The 24,563-nt window shown below is 37.1% G+C and overlaps 1 protein-coding gene across 2 annotated transcripts in view; it reads right to left on the minus strand.

Annotated features, from left to right (window-relative positions):
* LOC108668480 (cAMP-specific 3',5'-cyclic phosphodiesterase 4D) overlaps positions 1-24,563 on the minus strand; it is a 314,936-nt gene that overhangs the window by 53,420 nt on the left and 236,953 nt on the right. Inside the window, exons 4-7 of one of the 2 annotated variants that reach the window (XM_047882283.1) lie at positions 22,011-22,112; positions 16,150-16,221; positions 8,673-8,737; positions 6,987-7,099 (exon numbers count right to left, since the gene is read on the minus strand). In XM_047882283.1, the coding sequence (XP_047738239.1) occupies positions 6,987-7,099; positions 8,673-8,737; positions 16,150-16,221; positions 22,011-22,112 (352 nt within the window). The remainder of the gene's footprint in view (positions 1-6,986; positions 7,100-8,672; positions 8,738-16,149; positions 16,222-22,010; positions 22,113-24,563) is intronic. The other variant, XM_047882284.1, reaches the window with a different exon arrangement.

The following is a 24,563-nucleotide window of genomic DNA, read 5'->3' on the forward strand; positions in this document are numbered from 1 at the left end:
GGCAGATCTTAGAAGCTTTGCGCGTGTTGCTTCATCGCGGATTTTATGCAGGAGTATAATTATATCTCGGCAACTCTGGTGCAAATAAGATCACTTGCGACGTTAAAATAAACTGTTAGCCGCACTTAGTCTCGTGCTTGCATTGGCTACGATGTCACTTCCAGTTTAAAGAGATGAAGAATAAACGCGACATGAAGTCAACGATATACGCCACCATGAAAACAGCTTACAAAAGGCGACATAAATAAACCGAAATTCAAACACAATTGATAAATAGTAATTTCATTAAGAGTGAAAAATATGAAGTTTACAAAGGGATCACGAAACCTCTAGCAGACGACACCAATCAAGTACAGAAACCGTACCAGTAACCACTCATTCCAAGATGTAACCTAATGCAAGTAAATAAGGTGTACACATTCATTGAGCACATGGTAACTAATGAAGTGTACGTCATCACAATTGATAATAGACACAATAACGTCGGAAAATTTTATATTGGTGAGAATATCGATACGGCTTGCAAAACAGCGGGTCGCACAAATGTCAATGGGTAGTTTAGAACACATGGTTACAATGACACAATAACACGCTATATTTGACGTAACATACGACGACACAACACGCTTAGCCTAATGCAACTACGTTAAACTTGATGGAATGCCGACGACGTCGCGAGACACCGAGCGAGTGTGCGTCTCTTACGACGGTTCTGACTTGACTGGTCAAACTCAGTGGTGGTGATGGTCAATAGTGGTGAGAGATCATTCGGTGATCAATGATGGTGGTGAACTTGACTAATACACCATTAAAGAGATGCTGCTGAGGTTTTTTCAGTTACTTTAATGACAAGTTCGATGACCTGATTCGTGAAAAATACTCGCAGATAAGCGATCGTTATGAGATGAATGAATAATTTTTTCCAAACCCTGAAAACAGATAATGTAAAAAAAACAGAAAATCCGTGCAGGATTAAGTTAGGAATATGCGAGATCTTGATCGCAATAAACAATTTAATTGTTAAATTGATGACCAAATTTGAACTGTTAATATTTTGCAAAAAAACGGACACAACCTGACACAAAATACGCAGCTAATAGACACCACATTTGAAAAATTAACCACATCTAAGTTAGGAATAAATTGGCATCATTGTGCCCTAAAATTTGTAGTTATTGTTTCTCAAAATAATTCAAATGTCACCATACCCAAAGTAGTATTTGGGGGTAAGGACACTTGTTACTTATTCAAATAATATTCAAATAAAGTAATAGAGAGCAAGCGAGAACTCGTCTGCAGGATTCACAACAAACTCAATACAAGAAATTCGCGGCAAAGATTAATAACAAGAAAAAATATGGCCGATAAATCAAGTTAAAATTTATTACGTGATCCTAAAAATTCAGCACCTTTAGGTAATTCTATTTCTTAATCGATCACTGACGCAAAAAAGAAGAAATGTTATTGACGAGTTTGTTCGACCGCCGTTCAACTGCACTGAATAGGAATGAAGGCTAAATTATACCCAATTGCTTAGAAGCTACAAACATCGCTGATCTGTATGACGTGAACACAACACGCACCGTGGCATACATGGCATGAAACTACGATTAAAAGAAACCATGTTTACACTGATGAAATTACGATTAAAAGGGACCATGTTTATTCAAACATAATTCAAATTAAGATGTAGCTTATCCTGATGACCAAACATGCATCCATGTTAAAAGTCATTATAAACAATTTCTTTTAATAATTCTCTTACAAATATTATTAAGCGTAGATACAGAATTACCGTGAGATAATTTCGGAACAAATTCGCCGATATTATTTGGCAGGAGAGAGATAAGCGAGGGAAGGGACTGACATCTTGCAGAAGAGCCCTCATGGGGCAGTGTGCAGAAGGATGGAGGGTGTGTGCAGAAGGAGGGAGAGGAGGTGTGTAGAAGAAGGGAGGAGAGCCGGTATTAAAGTTTCGCAGGAGCAGGCGCACAAGCCACCAATAGGCAGACGACGTTAACAACAGACGCACGACAAGCGCACCATGAGTCAGAAACAAGAATTTAAGGCGGTGTGAACATAAATCGAAGCGAGTGTTAAGTCTGTAATTATTTCAATAATAAGGCAATTTACGCACGATAGGGTTCGCAAGAACGATAAAAGAACAAGCCTTGTGACGACATCCTCGTGCCGATCGATGAGCTTGCTAGCGCCGCTCTCTTCTCTTCTTTTCTCTCGCTGCTCTCTTATTACATTCATTCTTTTGAGTATCTCGTGTGATGTACACAACCCAAAACATAGATGTATTAATTGAATCAATACATAAAGCTGAGTCTTATTAGATTTAAGCTATATATCAGTAAAGAAGAGATGTGCATTCAAAATGTCAGCATACGTCAGACACAGAGGTAAGCTACCGAACAAAATTCCAGACGAATTCGTTCTTATCATTTGAATTAAAAAAATTCTAATGATAAGGCTGACAATAACAGTGACCGATATCAAGTAATAATAACTAAAAATTTATGAGATTGATTTTTCTACTTAATATCAGATGTGGTCCATGGATAATATACAAGATAGTGTTTTTAAGAGCAGAGGGCAGTCAGTAGACAGCGAGTGATGCGCACGAGAGTATAGCCATAGTTGCCGCTGAGGACCCTAAGGAAGGTCAAGATCATTGAGACTGGGCAAGAACCTTCAACCCAGAACTGTCAACTCCACACACATCTTTACATTCTTGAACTAACTCATTAACTCCTATGATAATCCATTAATTATAATTATTATTATTGTTATTATTATTATTGTTATTATTATCACTATCAGTATTAATACTAGATATTACTAAACGAATACTAAACGCCTTATTAAAGAATATACTTTTTCGTACAAAATGAGCAGCATGCGTATTTCGCACTTCCTTTTTCGTACGGAAAAAAAGTGTTTGTGAAAACTAAACACGCCATGTAAAGGTTCGGCTGATCAATACGCGCTTCTTATCGTCGAGATCTAAAGTAATTTGAAAAATCGATGCAATAATTTAACGAACAAAGACAATGTAATAATTTCATGAATTGGGATAAAAATCAAATAAGAAGTAAATGAACTCTCATGCAAAACTTCCGTAGATTTAAAAAATTAGTAATTAAATTCCAGGAGTAAGATCCGCAGACTTTTACGACAAAATTAATCTCTAATCAAAATGGTACTTATTTCATTGTACAAATATCGTAAGTGAAAAACTAGAACATCAAATAGATTAAGCCAGTCTGATATTCCAGAAGAAACGTACAACTCTGTTGAAAGTAAAGCACCGGAATTTCATGTTCGCCTAGATTCTATCATAAAACGATCATCTATTCAATTTTTTTCCTCGCTAGCCACCAAGAGGTGCAACAGATAATAAAATTATAACCATCAGAATGATAATTATGATGTAAATGATAAAATGGCGAACTGACCTCACACTGCAATGAAGTTCATATTAATAAGTAAATAACTATAGAAGCTTTGTTGAGCAGGGCAAACATTCTGTTTAAAAATGTAACGGATTTTTCAGGAAGCAATTATCATAAGAGACGCAAATCAAAATTTTCCTAGTCTTTTATATGATCAAAAGATTTCAATTAACAGCAATTACATTTTTATAACTAATGCAGTCGAAAGTAAACAGAAAAGTAGACGGCTTTTATTCCTGTCAATTTTGAAAAAAACATATTCCATATACAGGTGTTTTTTTAAAGGTGACTTGAAAGTCCAGTTTGGCGGTAAAGGGTTAAAGCATAAGTATAGGCAACTTCGTTTGTCACGAAGGCAACTGATCGAGCGTGCTAATCGAGCGTGATCACCGTGCTGCGTGTGAGTAGAGTGCTGCTCACAGATGTCAGTGCACTCTAACTAGCGTGATCACCGTGCTGCGCGTGATCACCGTGCTGCGTGTGAGCAGAGTGCTGCGTGTGAGCAGAGTGCTGCTCACAGACGTCAGTAGTGCGTCACATCATGGCTGCCGTTGCCATGACGACCGACCTTGAATGACACTGCAAAATATTCTCACGCACCGCACGATTGCAACCAAAAGTTCAATTTAAAGAAGTGGGATTTAGGACTTAGAATTGATATTTATATCATTTTGTACAGGATTGGGTGATAAAGTTCGTGGCTGAACGAAGATCTACTTCACTGTACCTCTTCATCTCAGGGTTTGATGCTCTCTAAGCGCAATCTCTGTACGCCTTCCTCTCTTCCTGCTTCCCCTTTCCATTCATTCTCAGTTTATGTTTAGCGCTAAATTTCAAATGTACCCAATTGCTTAGAAATTTTTTATATTAATACACAGTATAATGATACCAATATTTATTTGGGTATATTTGTTAAATAAGCCATACATTCGAACCATGCTATGTCATCGGCTACTTGCCTCGAATTTTCCCTGCCACTTGCACTCACTCAACAGCCTCGCGTGTAATTCTTTGAAGACGACTCACAAAAAGCCGCTAGCCACGCTTTAAATAAAGTCTGGGTACTTTACAATAAACAACATTGTTATTCAAACTTCCTGAGTTCTAGTAAACGTTCAAATAGTTGCACTATTAACCAGTTTCAAGTAATTTCTTGAAACGAGCAATGCAATTTTTCCAGTATCCTATCGAGTATCCCAAAATTTTTCAATTTAGGGATACTAGCCGAATTACATAATTATTATTCTCAGAATAATATATTATAATATTATTCTCTGAAGAATTTAGGACTTCAAATCGCATAAAGTTCTGTATTCAAAGCTAGTCGAGAGGCGGCCACTTTATTTATAGATGAGAAAGTAAGCTGACCGCACTAGCGTAATTTGTTACGCCAGACACACTAATGCTTCGCGGTGACGCACGAGGCGTCTAAGGCATCTGTCTCGTAGGAACTCGCGCGTAAAATTACGGATACGCATAAGCTCTCTGCGGAGACTTCCCCGTTATTGTCTCTGTCAAAATTGAGAGCGTTTCACGTGTTAATGGGAGGTGGTAAGGAATTGTTTAATTGAATATATTGAGGGAAAATTGATACGCAAAATCCGCGACGGAGTGAAATTGGAAATAGCTAGGCATTTAGCACACGTAGATAGAGTAGAGACTTGGTGACAATTAAATCGGATTTTCAGATAAGTCCAGAATAAAAATGATACCTATATGCTAATATAAATTTGATTCTTGCTGCACTATAAAATAGGTACGGCTTTCAGATCCCGACATTATACGACATTGTTGCAAGTTTTCTTGACATTTTTTTGCATGAAATAATGGCGATCAATGCACGACAAATTTTGGCCTCAATTTTGTATGCAAAGTTTGCCTACGAAGACATTTCAATTACATCAATTTTGAGAGTAGTAAATTAATCGCTCTCAATACGAACTTCGGCAACATCTTCGACAGAGATGCACCAAGTAGAAGTGGTTCCTTCATCTCTGCAAAGGCCATTTCACATCCGTACAATGCAGTGACATAAAAAAATGCTTCTTGTGGTGCAAGTAACCTATATCATGATACCCTCATTTCATTTAAATGGGCATTGATCAAAAAATCAATTCCTCAATTGAAATAAGTGATAGCGCGAACAGAAAACACGGCGAAAAACTGAAATCAATCAACTTAATCTTTTTTAGCGCATTTTCTCATTTATGGGAAAAAGGCGCTATTGTGCTCGTCATGTCCGTCTGTCTGTCCGTCAGTCCGCGACTTCACGTTTTCGTCAACGAGAAAATGCGCGCTCTGTAACTGCAGTGAGTACTGAGTTATATTTTCTTGATTTACACTCGAGTTTCCTATAAAATATTTCAGCTACAGGTTCCTATATTCTACACCTGTCATCATAATTCAAATAACACCAGGTTTTCCCCTCTATCAGTACCCCTTTGTTCCCTCGATGACGACCCGGCGCACTCCCTTCGGCTACATCCTCCCTCGGAGTGCCATTAAAGATGACATCCCGCACGGCAGTCGCCTCAAGCTGTCACACCAACACCATCACCAGGGTCACAAAACAACCAAATAATTAAAATGCTTGCGATCGTATTGAGGCTGCCATGCATTGAAATGAATGCAACGAGCTCCGCATAGACAATTTCCTGCAATTAAACGCGTCACAAGCTGAGAACAACAACTGAAGTGAGGCAGTTCAGTATAACGACTGCGGGAAGCGAGGCCAATTTTGGGTAAGGTCGCGGAAAAGGTCAGGTGTATTTGAAATATTTTATCCGACGCCAAGCATGCTGAGCTTCACAAGATAAATATCGATCTTTTCAACTAAAGACCGAAAATAGTGTCATCGTTCAAACAAAAACCAATCTGTCAAAGATAACAGCATACGTTGGGCATTCATACTGTTACACGTCGTAATAATTGAATAATAAAGACGAAAGGTGAATTAACGAATCCTGTGGGAAGTTTCGGGCAAGGAGATAGAGTGGGATTGTGTGAAGAAACTTTCAAAAAAGGCTCATTACCGAATTAGGCTGAGCATGCGCTCTGTAGTTTTGAAGCGCTCGAGTCGAGTATAGGTACAAGTTTATACGATGCCTTTTAGCCCGAAGAACAGGATCGAGTTGAGAGAACAAAAGCACATAGTATCATTAGATCTTCTGTTCATTTGTGATTATGGCCGTTATAGTCTGTAAACTATCAGACTTTCGTTGAGAAGCTAGTTGACTTTCGTTGAGAAGCGTTGAGAAGTTAACATAGTTCACGCGCTCTTTCTGAAAACATGCGAACTGTTTGTGCTTTGTGATACCGAGGGCAGAGATTTCGATGGAAACGAACGAGGAAACAAAGAAACGAGGACCAAATAAGCGAGGACCCGTGCTGCGAGGTTGAGAAATCATTATCAGTCATTAAATGTACAATTAAATCGTAATTCGGCTTCGGAATTCAGCATATGGGTGAAATCTTGGGTAAACCACGCTTTCTGTAATCTCTGTAAACTAAGGTTGTGATACTCACCTTACTGCTCGCCATGTCGGACACAGACCGGTGGGTCTGGATCGTTTCCAGCTGATCCAGGCACCAATCCAGCTCCTCCAGGGTCTCTTGAGCCACTTTACTGTACGCGTCATCTGAAAAGCACGAAATTTACTATACGATACGGTGCCCCACATAGGTTTTGCGAGCTACGATCGCATTCAATTAAGTTGACCCCGTTAGCGGAAGCAAGCCCTTTTGATAAATACTTTATACGTATTAAATATCCCTATTTAGCCGATACGATCATACACGATATAGGTATATAAGACATTGGTAATTGAAGCAAAATGTAAAAAAATATGATATCCATGCCCTCCTAATGTGCATGACGGAGCGTTCTGCCTAATTAAATTTTAAAAGAAAACCCCTCCACTAATTTGGTCTACGAAAATTATAGATCCTGGGTCAACATCTTGATATTGATATGCACTCAACAGATTAGTAATGGAATTACTTGCACTCAGGCATGACTTAAGCATAAAATGGTTTCGCACATGTCGCGCACGCTGTGCGAAATAACGTTACTGGAGACCAGAAGTTAGGGTTCAATAACATTAAAAGCCGACATTATGTGAGACCAATGAATGATCATAGTTCAACCACAATGATTTTGCTATGATTTATACTGCGGAAAGCCTAGAGTGTTACGTAAGAAGCAGTGAAATGATCAAATAGTCACAGCGAATTAGAGTTGAGTGACAGGCGCGACAGCGTCGTGTCGCGGTGACATTTCTCGCGGTCGGAAAATTTCTGTTCGCCGATCTTTTTTAGTGATGATATCTACCGGTGTAATGGGAGGAAAATTGCAGGCTGGATGCTGCGAGGCGACGTCCACAGACCCATATTGAATAAATAGATAATAAGAAAATAAAATTCTTCTAATGACGAAAATAAGGCTAAGGAGCCCAGTAAAAATGATATAAAACTTCGTCACTCATCGACAGTACTGAAAAGTTCATCATGATACGTTGAGCGGCAATATAACAAGTTATAGTTAAATTTTTCAGGAAATAAGTGAGCATTCTTGAAAAAGGACTCAAATTATATGATTATGTCGGTTTAGGCTTTTCTGCAGCTTAGCAGATAGCGGAAAAAAATCTGCTTCTTTTTTCTTGGTGTGAAAGTTATCCCGAAAACGAGCTTTTGATGGAAACAGAGTTACCTAAGGATAGCTACATTTTTTCGGAAATCACATTGAAATATTTATGAAACCTGGTAGAGGAAAATATAAAAAAAATATAACTCAGTACTCACTGCAGTGAGTGACAGCGAGCGCATTTTCTCGTCGACGAAAACTTGAGGTCACGGACGGACGGACAGACAGACAGACAGACAGACAGACAGACAGACAGACAGACGGACATGGCGAGCACAATAGTGCATTTTTTCTATAAATGAGAAAATGCGCTAAAAACCGTTGTTATTATCATACTCAACTCATATTATTAATAGAAAATGGGAGCTTGGCTATCCTGACGTAATCCCAGGTTCTTCAAAAGATTGGTTTTCAGGGCCATTTTACACGACAAGAGACAAGCATCCGGAATTGTTTTTTCTACAGGAATTATAAATCTAATTTCCTTAATATTACAATTTTATTTACTTACATATTAACAAGTTGTATTGTTCCGATAACTATTCCAAATTAACGAAATTAAGACTCACCAGATTGAGTGAGAGGCTTAGGTTGCGGTGTCGCACTACCAACAGCACCGCTCGACCGCCGCGATCTGCAGCAAGCAGACCAAGAAATTGTGTGCTAAGTTAACAATGAATTTTTTTTAATATCAAACATCGATACACTAGAGTCTAGACGATAAAATTTTTTAGCATCAACCTAAGCAATAGACATATATTAAGCACAGCGATCTGCAGTAAGCAGACCGAGAAATAGTTTGCCAAGTTAACAATAAAAAAATTTTCAGCATTAACCTAAGCACAGGACGATAGAATTTTTTAGCATCAACCTTAGCACAGGACGATAGAATTTTTTAGCATCAACCTAAGCACAGGACGATAGAACTTTTAGCATCAACCTAAGCACAGCGATCTTCAGCAAGCAGACCAAGAAATAGTTTGCCAAGTTAACAATAAAAAAAAATTTTCAGCATCAACCTAAGCACTAGACGAGCTACATGATAGAGAATGTTCGCTGTCAAGGGTGGCAGCCATTCTATGTCAACCATGGACCCTTGGTATTCATGCAGGCAACGTTTCAAACTTGGATTATAATGAAGCAAATTCCTAGAAGATTTTGATCAAAGGAATACAAAACAGAAAATATTTCAAATTCGTAATTAACTTTATTGAATTTTGTTTGAAGTTTCAATGTTGCAAAAAAGAGTCTAAACGGCGGAAACAATATTACAGACGGAAGGCCACGCATATAAGGTATCCTAGTTTTTTTAATTCGTAACAGAAGGAACAATTTCTTAATTCGTATCATAAGGACGTGCACAATATGGCAGACACCTCTACTTACATTGCGCAATTCCCTATTCTGAAAAAATGATGGATTCATCAATTCGTATTTTCAAATAAGTTGTTCCATAAAGAAACAATTTTAAACAATTTTTATTGTGGTGCATTGGTTCGCTCAGAAGTACAGCGTAATCATTTACCTAAGCTTTAAATAAATTCAACGTTTACATCGTGCTGATGAAAATAGGGAAGGATGAACGAAAGCTAGGAACACTTGCCAGGTCCTTACAGGTTCATGTTCTCTCCGATAGATCTACGGTTTGCACTGTCTTGGAATTCAGGTTCTTCATTCGAAGTGAACAAGGATTATTTTTGCTAAGACAAGCTGATACTTTCATATTATTTGGTGATGGATGTAACGCCGCAAGATGGAACGTCATCCGGATTAATCGGAGACGCATATAAAACGTCTATATACACAGATGGGATAGGCGCACGGATAGAACAGCTAGCTGGATGAAATAGGGACAGGAAGGAAACTGGTACAAGGATTAAATAGGCGCACGGATGGAACAGCTACATGGATGAAATAGGCGCACGGATGGAACAGCTACGTGGATGAAATAGGCGCATGGATGGAACAGCCACACGGATGGAATAGGGACAGGGAGGAAGCTGGTACATGGATGAAATAGGCGCACGGATAGAACAGCTACACGGACGAAAAAGGCGCACGGATAGAACAGCTACACGGATGAAATAGGCGCACGGATAGAACAGCTACACGGCTGAAATAGGCGCACGGATAGAACAGCTACACGGATGAAATAGGGCGCACGGATAGAACAGCTACATGTATGAAATAGGCGCAGGGATAGAACAGCTAAATGGATGAAATAGGCGCACGGATAGAACAGCTACACGGATGAAATAGGCGCACGGATAGAACAGCTACACGGATGAAATAGACATATCGATAAAACAGGTACACGAAATAAACCATTTACAGCTCAAGAGAATCGGTAAATTACGAAATCGTAAACAGCATTTCAACTTGTCCGTAAAGATTTGTGACAAATCAGATTACGACGCCACAACATTTGTGTCGCTGGCCATCTATAGAAACGATCTATTTCATAAACAAAACTAAACTGTCTCTTTCTATCTCGATCAAAAAAGCTTTGTAGTCATCAAATGGTTATGGAACCTTACAAATCGTAGTTCTGACCAGCATTATACTGTTTTTAGTGACAAACGGCGAGTTAGGTGTTGTACCGTATCTGCTACGTTGCGACTTTAGCGTCATTAACCGTAGAATTTGTTAACGAAGTTACAGATGGTTAGAAGAATCATTTCGTATATAATTAAATTTAACGTATCAGCAATACTTATACGTTTTTAGATGCATGAAGTTGTTAGCCAAATGATAAATAGGTTAGAGCCTGATTTCTAAATTAGTAGCTAGCTGCTGCAAATTATAGTTGTATAATTGGGAAATTTTAGATTCTAGTTCAAGCTCACTCCACTTGATAGCCCGAAAGGATTCTCGACAATAGGCTTAAATCAACTGATCAAACACAAACAAGAAGATTAATCATTTTACCACACAAAGTAAACGCATGATAATACACCCAAAACAACAACAAATACAACCATTAATCAAGTCATGAAGGAACGTTCCAACCGCAGTCTTAGTCTTGTTAGTCGTCTGAAGAAGTCCAGTAATAGTGCTTTACACGAAATACAAGCTTAAAATTCGCTCAAGTGAACAAATGATAGATGTTACGGTCAGGTTTAGTTTCTCTATTGAAGTAATTTGATCCTTTAATACGTCGAAAGGAAAGTTCAGCCACTTTTACAAGTTTTAAGAAGCCAATTGACATTTGATAAGCGAAAAAGTTTAACAACTACACATTGATGCCGTTAGCCCCCGAATTTTTTTCTATCTGCTACAAAAAACGCTCGAGTTTTGAGGTTAACTGATTCAAATTTCCTGGAATCTTTTTTCTTGTCATCTTTTTGCGTCATACGCAGACTCCTCCGTATTCTATATAAATACATAAAGATTAAATTTCATTTTGAAAATAAATGAAGCTTACCTTCTAAAATTTAGATTTAAAATAACTGACTTCCACAGTAAAAATGGCGGAAAAGTAAAGTTTTTATTTCTCGATAACGGCCACAATGTCACTATTACAATTTATCGCATCATATCACACATTCGAGCGATAATAAAGTATACATAGAAAAATTCATTTGGTATTCTGCAAGATGAACTATCGATAGTTAGTTGATGTGCAACTTCTACTCAATTGTGGTACTGAGTAATGTACAAAGAATCAACGTTTATATTCGAAGCGCCAGAGGTGGGCAGTAGCGCGCTACATGTAGCGGCCGCTACATTTTCAGTAGCGGTAGCGGCGCTACATTTAAGCAATTGTAGCGGTAGCGGTAGCGCCCGCTACATATTTAAGTAGCGATACGAGGTTTTGCCGCTACAGCGCTACCGCTACATTTTTAGATAAAGCCTCTAGATTTTACAGAACAATACATATTTAGAGATTTCCAATAATTATGGCCATTGTAGCGGCTAATGTAGCGGCGCTAAATTTTACTGTAGTGGTAGCGGTAGCGCTCGCTACAATCTAGTGGGTGTAGCGGTAGCGGTAGCGCCCACTACATTTAGAGCATGTAGCGGTAGCGGTAGCGGCTGCTACATTTCAAAGTAGCGCTGCCCAGCTCTGCGAAACGCACAACTCAGCTTTGAAACGTCAGGACGTTTATAAACGGTACAAGACAGAACAAAACCCAGCATCCGACGAAAATCGCAAATCCAGAGCCTAGAAGTCCCGGTAACAGTTAGTTCGTAAGTGGCTTCGTTCGGTCTCTCACCGCCGCTTTTCAGAATGTCTTCAAACGCTAGGTTTTCCTAACGTCGCAATTCTCTGCCCACGACCAACAGGAAAAAAGGGATAATGGTGCCTCGAAACCACGACCTACGAATAAATTCAGACATTCAAATCGGAAATAAATGAAAGTCGTAGTGTGAAACTTCTAATACAGGCGGATTTCATTTCCTTCGTTTTTATAGCCATTCCCAGTATTTGAGTTGTTCTGAGAATTACTATATGTAATGACTTCATATCTTATTATAGTAGCAATTCTAAGGCGAAATTAGGTACTAATGAAGTACATCTTGTGATTTTTTGAACGAATTAAAGTATCTCAAGTGTCAGGGCAACACTTTAAATTAGCCCGAATGCTAACTAAGATCTCATTTTCAACATTATAAACGAATAGATGCGTAAGCTTGAGTTCCAAGAAACTAAACTGAATAAAAATGCATGTCACGCATGTTTTATTTAAGCAGGTTTTATGTATGAATTTGAGTTACTAACGAACGAGATCTTGCAAAGAACGCTTAAAATAATGCAGATAAATGCCTCTTGGTTCATCCTGGTCTAATAAATCTTCTTTGAAGTAACTAAACAATATTTTTTGAAACTGTAACTACCATTTTATGGTGAGTGTGAAAGAGACGTGTGCACAAAGTCTGGTAAATCAATCACAAGCAACGTGCATTAAACATCTAATTTATTTAAATTAAAGCAGCTCTCATCCACGTTCTTTGCATATTTAATTCAAGAAGATTGATGATTGGGGGTGGCAGCTTCTTTTACCATAAATCAAGGCCACATGGAAAATTAAATTATTGCTATTTATTAGCTTCTTAGCGAGAGTCTCACGGTTTGGTAACAAATCAATATTAATAAAACGAGTATAAAAAATGGGCCGGATGCACTTGGTCATCGGCCCTCAATCGCACCTGCAATCAGCGATCAGTGGTCAATCAGCGATGAGCTTTATCATGCACTTTAGCGTTCATATACATTTAGAGCGTGGGCAGACTTTTTTTTGAAATGGAATCATTTAGTATTCAAATAAGGAAATAACGGACATGTTGAAGGTGGATGCAACATTTTTAATGCGCAAGCTGCGAATGATGAAGGCCAAGATACACAATAATTAAATGCAACGAATTAGTATGTCAAAATAACCTTAGCCCAGGGTAGGTCTAACAACCTATAAAATCGTTGCTTTATTTATTTTTTTTACTCATTGTCGTTCCCGGACTTAACTATAAATCTTTCGTAGCTCTTTAGGTCCATTATGAGACACGAATTAATTATGAAATAAAAATGATTTAGGAAAACTCACTAAATGGCTCTGATTTTTAACAAGAGCAGATTACCTAAGTAAGTCGTTCTGTGCTATAAATTTCTTTGCGTGAACGCGCGACAAGTTTGTCCTCCTTCTAAATAAACTAACGTGACTCAGCAATATAATTATATGGGCCGTAAAACATTTTTATTTACGAGACGGAAAATATTTACAAATTTTCTGAGAAATTTTTTAGCGAACAGTGAAGTTTAGTCGCAGTTCAGAAGTGGCGCAGCTATAGGGAAGGCGAGTGGAAGGCCTCATCCAACGGTCACCCAAGTGCCTCCTTCATTTTTGAACGGGCAATGATTTCAATTGGTAAGCAAATGTGCTGAAGAGAACACAAATTTAGTAAGGCAAAGAGAGAATACGGATTTATTTACAGGGAGCTATACATCAAAGTTTCGACTAATCATTGTTCCAAAGAGGAGACATGGGAATCTCGCCATGCCTTTTAAAGCGACTAAAAATGTTTTCAAGTGACCCAAATTCTGCATTTAAGAGGACTTTTGAACGTTAAGGAGATTAGTCAGCTGGTTTCACGATCAGTTAGACCTTTTAAGGTCAGCAAGACATTTGAAGAGACTCGTGCCTGCGTCAAAGGGTCCAAAAGGTCTGGTAATGTTCTATTTTCTACTAACTTCTGTTCTAAAGGCAAAAGTCAATCGTTTGTGTTTTTCATTAAACGCTGTCAGTCTCAATTAAACCGTTTGATGTTCCAATGAAAAAGAAAACAATTTCAATATATCACTGTTACATTGAATAATTGTTACTACCGTTAAATTTAAAAATCTCTCTGGTTTCTCGGGATTCTCCAATTTTGAATTTGAAATAGAGTAATCGAAATCAGTTCATTCCATCGTACAGTTCAAAAACTTAACATTCTTCCAAGTATGATGCTTTCAAAAAGTTTATTATTGTTATATCCAGAGAAGATATAGGCTTCTTCGTTGCGTACATTATAATTTTTCATGGCTAACGCTAACTATCAATTTGCGAGCGCTGTAATTCATACAAATATATGGTCTGGAAATACGAATTTTCACATCACCTGGAAATTTTAAGATCTCTACATGAATCTGAAAAGAGCGGTTACGAATAGGTAGAATGTACGACAAATCCAATAAAAAATACAATAATTATGGAGGACGTTCGAAGAACACCAGTATAAAGGCGATGAAAAGAACTCATTTCTTATCTTTTATCGAATAATTCAGCCGATAACATAGCACGCCTGGCCTGAAGATTCGAACTATATAACTATTTCAAGGTTGTACGATCTATGGATCATGCAATCGATACTGCGGCATTTTTGGTCGCTCCCGATACCCATTAAGTTATTCATGCATGCTGCCACACTTCCTCAAGAGGCTTCAGATGACAAGCAAAAAGGTGAGCGTGTGGATCTATGTAAATGATGGAAGAAACGATGAATTTGAGGATCCTAATGCGTACGTTGTCAGGATTGCCATCTAACGCGCAGCGAAGTTAATCGATGATTTAATTCATTTAATTTGGTAAAAGACATAATTAACAGACTAAATTATGTGCGAAAGTAACATAAGGACATGTGAAAATATTGTAGGTTGTCTATGCATCTCGAGAGACAAATGTCATGATGGCCATCTAACGCGCAGCGAAGTTAATCGATGATTTTATTTATTTAATTAGGTAAAAGACATAATTACCAGACTAACTTGAAAATAACATAATAATTAAGGACATGTAAAAATTGTGTAGGTTGTCAATGCATCTCGAAAAATTAAAGTAACACTAACAGATGAATTCGAAATGTGAAGTCTGACCTGTACTCTGTGATTAATGAATTAACACCTTCATTTTAGGGAGCAGGAAATACAGGCGATGATGTCAAATACCACTCAGGGTCACGAAGGAAAGTTAGTGAACAAATCTTCACATTTCATCAGTCACATTAATTGAACACATAACATGCGGCAGGAAAAGTCTTCGTGAGGCTTCGCATGCAGCATTGAGATGCAATTGGTTAGGGGAGCCTGGGCAGTACAAGCTAATTTAAAACTATATAACCATAACACTAAACTTTGAAACAGATACTATTTCATTAATTCTATAGTTAGAAAAATTTATGTGGAATCAGGAAGCATACTTAGTTAGCTATTCGTGTTATTAGTTGTGAAACTGAATACACTCGATATAGGAGGGGGGAAAACAGCAAAATAGTTTAATTCACTTGCAAACGAAAACATATTCGATGAACGTCCAGAGTAATATAATTGAAGTTCACACACTCGCTTGATGGGAGATCGAGTACCAAATTTCTATGGATATAATGATGTCCGTTGAGATATTATTATCAAGGGTCTTTTTGAAATCAATTCAGCATCTGAAGCAGTAACGCAAGGTCAATACTCCAAATATACAATAACGCAATGAATTTACAAGGGTCACAAAAATCAATTGGTTACAATACTACGCGAAGTTTGCACGCGGTTGACCTGCTTTTAACACCGTTACTCACTGTGCCGAGCGGGCTTTGCTATCCCCAATTTCTACATCGTGGAATATGACTTTTTTGACGCTAGATGCGTGACTGAAAAACACGACGAAGAAACATGAAATTATTACATTGCACCACGAGAACATGCAGGGTTATCTTGAACAGACAATAAAGAAAGTCATTCACTAGGTGTAGAACATCAGAAAAAAAACTTTATTCAGAGCATCAGAAAGGCACGTAAAAGAGAAGCAAAAAACTGAGATCGTTTTCAAAGTGAATAATGTGAAATTTACTACATGAAACCTGTGGGTTAGATGGAATTATACATGTACAATTGCTAATAATTTTGTGAGGAACATCGATTCTGGTCGAAAGATTTAATCAAAACCAATGAGAAATCAAATTCTTCCAAGATTTAGTTATGCAACCTAGAAAAAATTCATTTATGTGTTTCATCTTAAACCAAAAATATTTGCTAGCCACGGGTCCTTGAGAGAGTGAAATTATACGTGAATCATCATCGCCCTCAAATATTATCGATAATTAACGAAATTAATATAGTATATAGTATAATTAACTAATGCAGCTCGATCCCATTAATGACTAGTAGAATTCCCAAGTTAAAAAATCTATAGCTAACTTGATATAATATGGTCGGGAGCCATTCCGGATTATATCAATATTAACCTAATATACCTAATTAGATTTAATAAAATAATAAATATTTCTGATAACTTATTCCATTTCAAAATTTTTCGCTACGCAAATATAATACACATCTCCCACAGTCCATCACTACAGCACACTATACGGACAGAAGAGTAACGCGAATGTCTTCTTATAACCGACCACATCTGAAATAAACGCGCACTGAATCCACGTAATAAAATCTAGATCCATCTGTTAATTTAACACTGGAAATTATGTATTTTCCATTTTTTACAGCGATGTTCTATTTTTATTATCATATTTTCGTCCAGAAGCTCATGTGTAAAAGTATGAAGGAGACTCAGTAACACAAAAAAATAACGTTCAAATAAAATAATCAAGTTCTACTGGTTCATTTGTGGAGTATCTTTCCATAATAAACGTAAGGCGTTATTCCTTATTTATCATAAAGCTAAAACAATTAATAATTTCAACAAGCGCATATATTAATCGTTTTAATGCATTTAATTGACAGTATACCCTACGAATAAGTCAATTTCATGCAGCGGAATAAAAGTCTGAAGACATGGACGCTATTTTCACCATTAGGATTGCAATCACACGTGCCAACAAAAATGATGTCCGTGTAGCGCTCGAATTAACACCTGCTAATTGGACCAAGTTTTCCCCAAGAGGAAATAAGTCTGTTCTCCATCACTCACGTAGCATTACTATATTTGTTGTAAGGCACTCTACTTCCTTTTACCCATTTTTAAACAATTGTCATTTTTCTCTCATCTAGCCAATTAGTTCCCGTTTCTGTTCGGTTTGAAGTCCCATGAGTATTTTTATGTTTAAATGTCTATTCCACGCAATGAAACTTAAATATCGTTTCGTAATTTATTTCTTATCTACTGTTACAAATTATATATGTTAATTCAACGTTTTCTTCAAAAGTAGTGAATGCAGTTTGATATATTTTGCAAGGAGCGCTCTCCTATCTTGGAGACCGCCAGATAATTTTTACTGTCCCGTATAAATTTTCTAAGAAATCATTGCGATTTACCTGACTCGCAACATTTCCCGAATTGAAAAAAAAATTACCAGCTGAAAACGAGATGAAGTGAAAGTCCTTCTGGGTAATTTATCGGAGAAATTTAGTCCTAAGTCAGACCATAGATATGTAATAGCTATACCCATAGAAGATTTTTGGGACTAATGCGAGGCAATATTTATTGGAGACTAATGTATTAGAGGTATAATGTATTGGAGGTTAATGTATTGAAGGTTAACTAATGTATTGGAGCCTAACTAATGTTATTTCAAGTTTTGAAGTCACTTCAAACTGTATCAGATTGTTAATACAGTGTAACCCTGTGACACAAAGGTCCTCCCTAACAAACTTATCCTTACGAACCGTCAGTTCGAAAAAAAAATGTGATCCGCTATACTTCACTCTCCGACCCCAAAGCATTGCAAAAAAGCATTGGATCGGCATAAAAAGTGTCGATATCTATCGATGATGAATTGATATCATCAAAAAACATGCCGATATCATCAAAAAACATGCCGGCCGGCAAGCGGGTTGTCGACTTGACCAAGGGGTACGGCCGAAATAAAAGTATGATCTTTACTATCTTGAGTCAGAAAAACATCTTATTAGGTACCTAAAAAATGATAATTTTCAAACCTATTGTTAGAATAATATGAATTTAAAATAGGTTACTTTCGGGGAGAGCCGATGTGGAACAGAGCCATTGATTTTGATGAGAAAAATAGACTCCCTTTACGAATGAACCGCAATAAAAAGAAGAGTGCCGGCACGAATGAAGTTCGTCAGGCAAGATTCCACAGTACATTGAAATTACCAAGATGTGCAATGACGATGAATTTACGCCTCTCGTACTTATGCCATATTTCGTCACTATAGAAACTCTTCTTAAATACTACTTGAAGTCTAGATTAATATAGAAGGAAATAAAAAGAATACCATTCATCCCTCAATCAAAATATCTGATAGTAAGAAGTGATAATTGCATTGGCAGACAGTCGAAACTCACGAATGTTTATTTCAAACAACCGAGATGAGGTGGAAGAACCAGCAAGATCCTAGGAACGAAGTGCGAGTTTGGCGCTGAAGTCCAGGCACTATACTCTTGAAACTTCTACAAAATTCTTGCTTTCCCATAGAAAACCGGGAATAATTAAAAAATTATTATTTAGGTAAATTCACAGTTCCCATGCACTCAACGTGGTCCCTAGGAATGTGCCATTCTACAATTGTATTTTTTCTGCAATGCTTCGGGGTCGTACAGCGAGGTATAGCGAGGAGCTTTTCTTCGAACTGACTTCGGTTTTCGTGAACCTATCTACTTATGAGGTAGATAGGTTCATTGGGTAATATTGTGACGCATAACAAACCCATTGCGTAGAAAACATGTTCTGGTGTGCGTGGTGTCGAACAACAAGCCATTATTTCAATGTTTAACGAAGTATGAAAGAATAAACTCTTGCAAGTGGGTGAATTACGGCGCAAGGTAAAATAATTACTTTGTTTTTCTAGTGGCATAGTAATTTTAGCGGCTGGTGGCCGGCCAGCGTCTCGGCTTACAGTCGCGCGTGACGTTGGCAGCGACGCAGCGACTGCCAAGCTTTGAAGTGTGCCACAGCTCTGTACTGCTAGTGTGCCACAGCTCTGTACTGCTAGTGTGCCACAGCTCTGTACTGCTAGTGTGTCACAGCTCTGTACTGCTAGTGTGTCACAGCTCTGTACTGCTAGTGTGTCACAGCTCTGTACCGCTATATTAAAGTTGAATCAATACGACCAAGTTTGCGAACACACACCAAAACAAAACCTTAGTTAAAAGCAATATTTATTATTGCAAAAAATAGGTGAGAGTATCAAAAATGAAAAGTCCAACTTTATTTACTTGTGATAAACATTCCTAGTAAATTTAGTCATCTACTTGATAGTTCATGTAATGCAAATCGAATTTTTAAAATTATGATAGAGTTGGTTTCCGCTTTTTTTATGAAAATAAAATTAATTTTTGGTGCGTTTTCGTCGCTTTAACATTTTTTTGAACATTCTAGTGTATGACGAAATTTAACCGTTTTTGCTACGTCCAAGCATCCTGACCAAGTTTTACAGGCTGCATGCAAAGACTTCTTTTTAATCAGACCGATTCTCGGAAGCAAAAATACAAAAATGACTGGAAGTTCGAACTTACACACTGGCACGATTTTTTTCAAGGAACTATTTATATCTATTTTTCAGGAGTGATTATTAGCAAATGAGTATTGTTTATTGATTTAAGATATAATAAATGTTACGTCAAACAATTAGGGATAACTTATACAATCCTAAACTTTTTACTCTTTTCTTATGAATCGAATGCATTATCTCATATATGTGTCAATGCATGTGTGTGTGCATTTATGTATATATGTGCGTATGTATGTATGTACATGTACATATGTACATGTACTTCTGTACGTATATAACTTTTTTAATTCAATCTGGAGCTTTTCCTCAAGCTATCGGGTTAACAACTTTTCCTCAATAAATAAATAAAATAAATAAACTTATTAATCAGAAACATCTTAATATTCGGAAATGTTCAACATGAAAATAAGATTATCACCAGAACACGATCATCATATTTATTTTCCCCGAGTCCTGGTTCAGGGGGAAAAACTTCTCTTCTCCAGGTCCCAGTAATTTAATTTGTTGACTTAATGCAGGGGAAATTTTGGTGCGAACATAACAGGTCAAGCGTAAGGTTTTGTCATCTCATCTTTCGTCATGGCCTCCTCGCCAGCAATGCTGTGACAAGTTTTCAACACAAGAACACTGAAGACTTTAACTCAGAACACACTAGATTATAGTGAAGATATGTTATAGTGAAGCTGAAGTGAAGATGAAAATACTGGTTTGTGCATATAGGGGCTATGCATGTGTTTCACAGACCATTTGCAGAACTCGTTTAGCTTTTGCTCTCATTCTTCAATAACATTTGGCTTTAATTAGGAGTCGAAAGACTCCAAATAGCGGAAAGAAGAAGATATTTAAGAAAACAAATAAATAGTAGGAATCTAAAGGATTGCACAATTGGCAGGTTTTCGTGATAATAAAAAATTATTAAATGAGAAGTACTATTCAAAAATTGAATAACAGGCTTGAATACAAAAGCTTGCACAAATTTACAGGTTTTCGTGAAAAACATTTTTAGAGGAGAAGTACCTTCGACTTCGCTGTTGTCTGAATTTCGAAACACATCAATGACTTTCAAATGAGATCCATTCTAGCGTAAACGCTACAAGGGAACATATGTCAATGACTTCTAAATGATGCCTAGTCGGTCATAAAATTTGCTATGAAAAGTAACAATGACTTCAAAATGATGCTGAAAATGATATGTACTAAATAAATAAGAGACTTTCATATTTATGCGGGTAATTGAGATTTAATCTCGAGATTTGGCAGGGAAGATTGCAAGAGAACACGCCATTTATTTTTTTTTTTGTGTCATGTAGGTTTGTAAAAACGGAAGACTTCTCAAAATTAAAAAAGTTCTCCTTGAAGTTATTTAATTCAGAGCTAAGGAACTTTGTGGAGAGGTAATGATAAAGACTTAAACATCTGGGAAATCTTTTCATTCTGAAATATATGAAAATGTTTTCAGTACTATAAATTTTCTTTAATGAATGCATAATGAAGGTACCGTATACTTTAGGAAAAAAAATTTAAGCAAGGTACAATACAGATAGAAGTATTTTTACTACGGTTTGTAGGGAACATTTTCCTTTTTGTCGGTTAGAAAACAACTGCTAAGTTGGAACAACGTATCAGGGAGAGTGTAAACACAACCTAACAAGTAAACAAGTTCGACAGTGAAAACAAACAAGCCGCTTACACCAAAAATAGCTTTTGACCAACGTGTTTATTCGTCAATTCTTTAAAGTATCTAAACGAAATAAGTCTGATCTGATACAGCTTTTTTACAGATGAAATGATGGAAATATGTGCTAATTTTAGTAGGAATCGAAATCAATTTATTCTAAAATGGAGTGAAAGACGGATTGGGAGTTAGAGGTAAAAACAAGAAGTATGCAAGCGCATAGCAATGATAAAAATGTGATTAATTAGGACTTAATTTAATATTTTTGCAATGAACAGAGAATAAAAATAAGAATGAATGATAAGAATGATGAACAAGAGTACTGATACTCACTTGGCTGTGGAGACATTAGTGAGTGTGATGTAATTGGTGCGCACGGAGCGAAGAGACGCTAGGATCTGGGCGAAAGGAGTGACTATCAAATCCTCGCCGTGCCTGCGCAAGAAAAAATGAGAACATTAAACATTGTCGTATGTGAACAACATGAAACATTGTCGTATGTGAACAACATTAAACATTGTCGTATGTAAACAACATTAAATATTGTCGTATGTGAACAACATTATAAATTGTCATATGTGAACAACATTATATATTGTCGTATGTGAACAACATTAAACATTGCCATATGTAAATAACATTAAACACTGTCGTATGTGAACATTGTCATATGCGAACAACATTAAACATTGTCCTATGTGAACAACATTAAACATTGTCGTATGTAAACAACAGTATAAATTGTCGTATGTGAAAAAACATTAAACATTGACGCATGTGTACAACATTAAACATTATCGTAATAATCCACTGCTATCACCAGTAGAAACAAGCAACCACGAGTTGGTCAAATTGTAGCAACACATGATATGATAATGACGACATGCTATCTCAATCTATAAATCGCCCTTTAAATTATGAATAAAAATGTTCAACAGCAAGCGTCTAACAAGTGTTTACGATCATTGGATGACTAATTTTAACGCTTATACACACTAGTATAAAATGTGCAAGATTGCATGAGCTTCTGTAAAGAGGACGATAAAGCCAAAAGTCGGAACAAATCCTGTTATAAAAGTGTCAACGCAGTTCCCTAGGACTAAAAGTGCTCAGAAATTACAACCCGTCGGCACGACGTTGCCATTACTTTATCAAATCAGGAATTCGGAGAGGCAACCGAGGTTCAAATTACGGCCAAACTCAGACCTAAATGAATGCGAACACGAGAATTGAAGGAACTTAATTTGACGCGATAAACGCATGTCAGTCATACACTCTCGCAAAGAATATAAAACTTTTAGCTAGTTTAATGTAACGTAACATGAACAAGAAATTAAGAAATCCGCACGAATTTCAACGGCAAACGGACTCCAGTCCGTTTGCCTCAAGACTTTGCACGCACATTGATTGTAGTCATAAACACTTGTTCCATAAAAAGTTAAATGAACACATGCTATAACTCCGGCTACAGGAAGAAGCTGGTATGTTAATCATGTACCAAGTGTGCATAAAAACATGAGATGCCACAAATGCAAAGGTCCGTCCACGGCACACACATGGTAAGGCCATCATCTCGCTTGCAAGGGAGACGATGAAGTCCGAAGTCCGTGTTTCAATACGAGATCATTGCTAGCGATTTTAGCAGCGTTCTATTAGCCTGATATAGCACACGGCGGTCAGGAACGATGTTTTCAATTAATTCTAGTGATGCCTAACTATCTGCCTGAAACTAACTTGAGAACGAAATATTCAATATAATGTTCAGCCATGACTTTTATCACTGTCGATACAGAGCTAAACGTGGATGCATGATTGCATGAGATTGATACATGGTAAAAAAAAACACTGCAAGATTGAGGGCAATGTTTTCATCTCCTTGCAATACAAATAAATGCGAGGGACCGTTCACAATTTTCGAATGAGGTATTTTCAAGTTTTTGACAAAGCAAATGCTCTAACGAAATGTTGGTAACGATGAAATAGACATTAATTTTTTATCAGTCAACCTGAGTACTTTTAGCGGCGAATATTCATCAACGTTCACTTACAAAATTTCAGCCTTTTTGCAGTCTTGACATACGTTGCAGTTCTGTAAATGCGTTGTCCATCATCGACGTTTATTACGTAATTATTTTGGAAAATAGTATTTTTTAAGATAAAAAATAGGAAATGAGACAAGGGAAACATTGCTCATTACCTCAGCCCGATCGACGCAAGATCGAGCTACTGAGAGCAAAAGACCACATGCAGTTCTTCGATCGAAGACGGAACCTCTTTGATGGGAGAGTTGAACTCGATCATTACCACCGCGTCGAAGCGCCAGAGAAGAAGCGAGTAAAATTCTCATCTGATGATGTAAAGCGGAAAAGAAGACCCTTTGTAAAAAAATGCAGGTTAATTTTCGTCAGGCAACCGTCAGCCATCCACAAAACGGTCAGTAATTGCAAATGGTTAAAGTTTATGTCGAATGATAAGAAGGGATCCATGAATGATGTCGGGAAGGGTCACATTCAATGAAAATAGTTAATAAAAATTGAAAATTAAATTATTAACTTTTTGGATTGTTAAATAAGTAGGTAAAACACTAACATTAAATAGCAAATAGGCGACTATTCAAGGCGATTGGTCCCTTTGTAAGGGATATAAGATTGTAAGATTGGTCCCTTTATAAGGATATCGCTTCCTTAAGATGAACGAACAAAAAAATGATAACTAAGAGTGGCAAGTAATTTAGTCACTTAAAATGCTTGCCTAAATTGTTGCAGTAATAAAATAATAAACAACAGTTTATTATAACATAATAAACAGAATAAAACAGCAGTAAATACAAAGTATACTGAAATATGTGTTGATCGTTTACAGCTTGGAGCTAATGTAGCGACAATG

This window comes from Hyalella azteca, unplaced genomic scaffold (genome assembly GCF_000764305.2).
Source record: "Hyalella azteca isolate HAZT.00-mixed unplaced genomic scaffold, Hazt_2.0.2 contig10098, whole genome shotgun sequence".
NCBI lineage: Eukaryota > Metazoa > Arthropoda > Malacostraca > Amphipoda > Hyalellidae > Hyalella > Hyalella azteca.